Genomic DNA, 1,749 nt, shown 5'->3' with positions numbered 1-1,749 from the left:
CCCGCCCGTATCCACCAACAACTCACATTTGATCAGCACATCCCCCTGCACGCCGGCGGGCACGTCATTTTCCTCCTCGTCCACAACCCTGATCTGTACGCCCTTGGCGGGCTTGCCACTGTAGAAGTCCTGGTGACTGAAGGGGTCAGTGACCAGACCTGAACTGACCATCCCGGCCTCTGTTGAGGCGTAAGTGACCACCATCACCTTAGCCAAGCGGCCCACGGCCTGAGCGATATACTGAGGGAAAGAAGATGCACAACAGCAGGGGAGAAAAACAAGTTGCACATTATGTTTGCCGGTGGAAATCTGTGAGATATCAAAGATTTAGTAATGGTCTTCATAGTATAGGTCTTCATACCCAACCCATCGCGTTCCCGGGTGGAAGACAGGGGAATGGGCATTGGAAATCAAATGAGGAAGCACTTAAAGAAGCCCACGTGGGCCGCTCACTATCAAATGTAATGAAAAAGAAACAAAGGTTTGCAGTTTCTGAGACCACCGAATCAACGTAAGGGCCTTAAACATAACATCTAACTCTCACTGGTAAGATAGAAAAAAAAACGAGACAGGGGTGGACAAAGAGCAAAATTACATGGAAAGCCTCAACAGATTGGTGACGCGGAAAAGACCAGGATAATTAAATAATGATATAGCTTATTTGATCAGATTCGAGCAAAGAAATGAATGGCGAATCATGATGCCAATAAATTATCTGTCGCAGATCTAACAGTTGATAATGACGAGGTGGAAAAAAGAGAGCGATAAAGGTCATGCTTGAAAGACTATAAAGAAACTAGTCAGCATTTACATGAAAAAAAACCATTCGACCATACATCGATTTTGTGTATTTATACACATTAACTCTGTCCATGCCTGAGGCATTTACACGGTTGTGACACACCCGTGTACCGTAACAGTGACAGGCTGGAGGTGGTATAGGGAGGGGCCATTTACTGGACTTCCTATATAGATCGAAGTACACATGGGATAACGATATAGAATAAAAGGGAAAACATGAAGTACCAGAACATACTCCTCTCTACTCACGGCCCAATCTTCCTTTTCTCCCTTGACTTACCTTCACCCAACCAAAATATCCTCTATCTTCCTCTTTACTCCTCCCCCCACCTCCCTCCCCCCTCTCCCCAAGATGTTCCTCAACTCACTTGTCTCAACGGTTGACCTCCAGTTACCATAAAAGTCAGCCGGAAGTCAGGCGCAACGTCCCTGAACTCCTCAATAAGAGCTCCGGCCGTCTGTGGCAGTATGGACGCCCCGTCGCTTTTTTCCCGCGCTATCGTGTGCCACAGCTCTAGAGGGTCCGTCGAGTGATTGCCGTTAAACTGATCCTGAAAGTGATATAAAGTTAAAAAATTGATCTTGCAAAACATTTAGTGGTAAAATGTTTACAGGAGGTTGTGGGGTGCTGCAAATGTGAATTAAACTTCAATACTCTTGTGCCGATGTAGACAGCCTAAACAAATTAACAAATATCCCCCAAAAGACAACAAAAGAGTGTCAAGATATGACATGTATTGATATTGAAAAGGAGGTAGATCTAGTTCAGAGAATAAAGATATGATATCACTTCAGAACAATGTTACTCTATAATTGTGACTTATCAATTGCATAATTTTTTGCTGGGGGTAAATTTTGTATCTGGATAGCTATCTTCAATATCTGGTCAACTCTCTTTCTTTCTCTCTCTCTCTCTCTCTCTCTCTCTCTCTCTCTCTCTCTCTCTCT

The 1,749-nt window shown here is 44.2% G+C and overlaps 1 protein-coding gene across 4 annotated transcripts in view; it reads right to left on the bottom strand.

Annotated features, from left to right (window-relative positions):
• Nucleotides 1-1,749, bottom strand: part of LOC101864050 (putative peroxisomal-coenzyme A synthetase) — a 25,881-nt gene that overhangs the window by 2,684 nt on the left and 21,448 nt on the right. For all 4 annotated transcript variants that reach the window (XM_005093108.3, XM_005093111.3, XM_005093107.3 and 1 more), the window contains exons 4-5: nucleotides 1,170-1,352; nucleotides 27-240 (exon numbers count right to left, since the gene is read on the bottom strand). In XM_005093108.3, coding sequence (XP_005093165.1) covers nucleotides 27-240; nucleotides 1,170-1,352 — 397 coding nt within the window. The remainder of the gene's footprint in view (nucleotides 1-26; nucleotides 241-1,169; nucleotides 1,353-1,749) is intronic.

The sequence above is a fragment of the Aplysia californica genome, unplaced genomic scaffold, assembly GCF_000002075.1.
Source record: "Aplysia californica isolate F4 #8 unplaced genomic scaffold, AplCal3.0 scaffold00058, whole genome shotgun sequence".
NCBI classification, from domain to species: Eukaryota; Metazoa; Mollusca; class Gastropoda; order Aplysiida; family Aplysiidae; genus Aplysia; species Aplysia californica.
The sequence above is the reverse complement of the archived record's forward strand: the minus strand, read 5'-3'. Positions and strand labels throughout refer to the sequence as shown.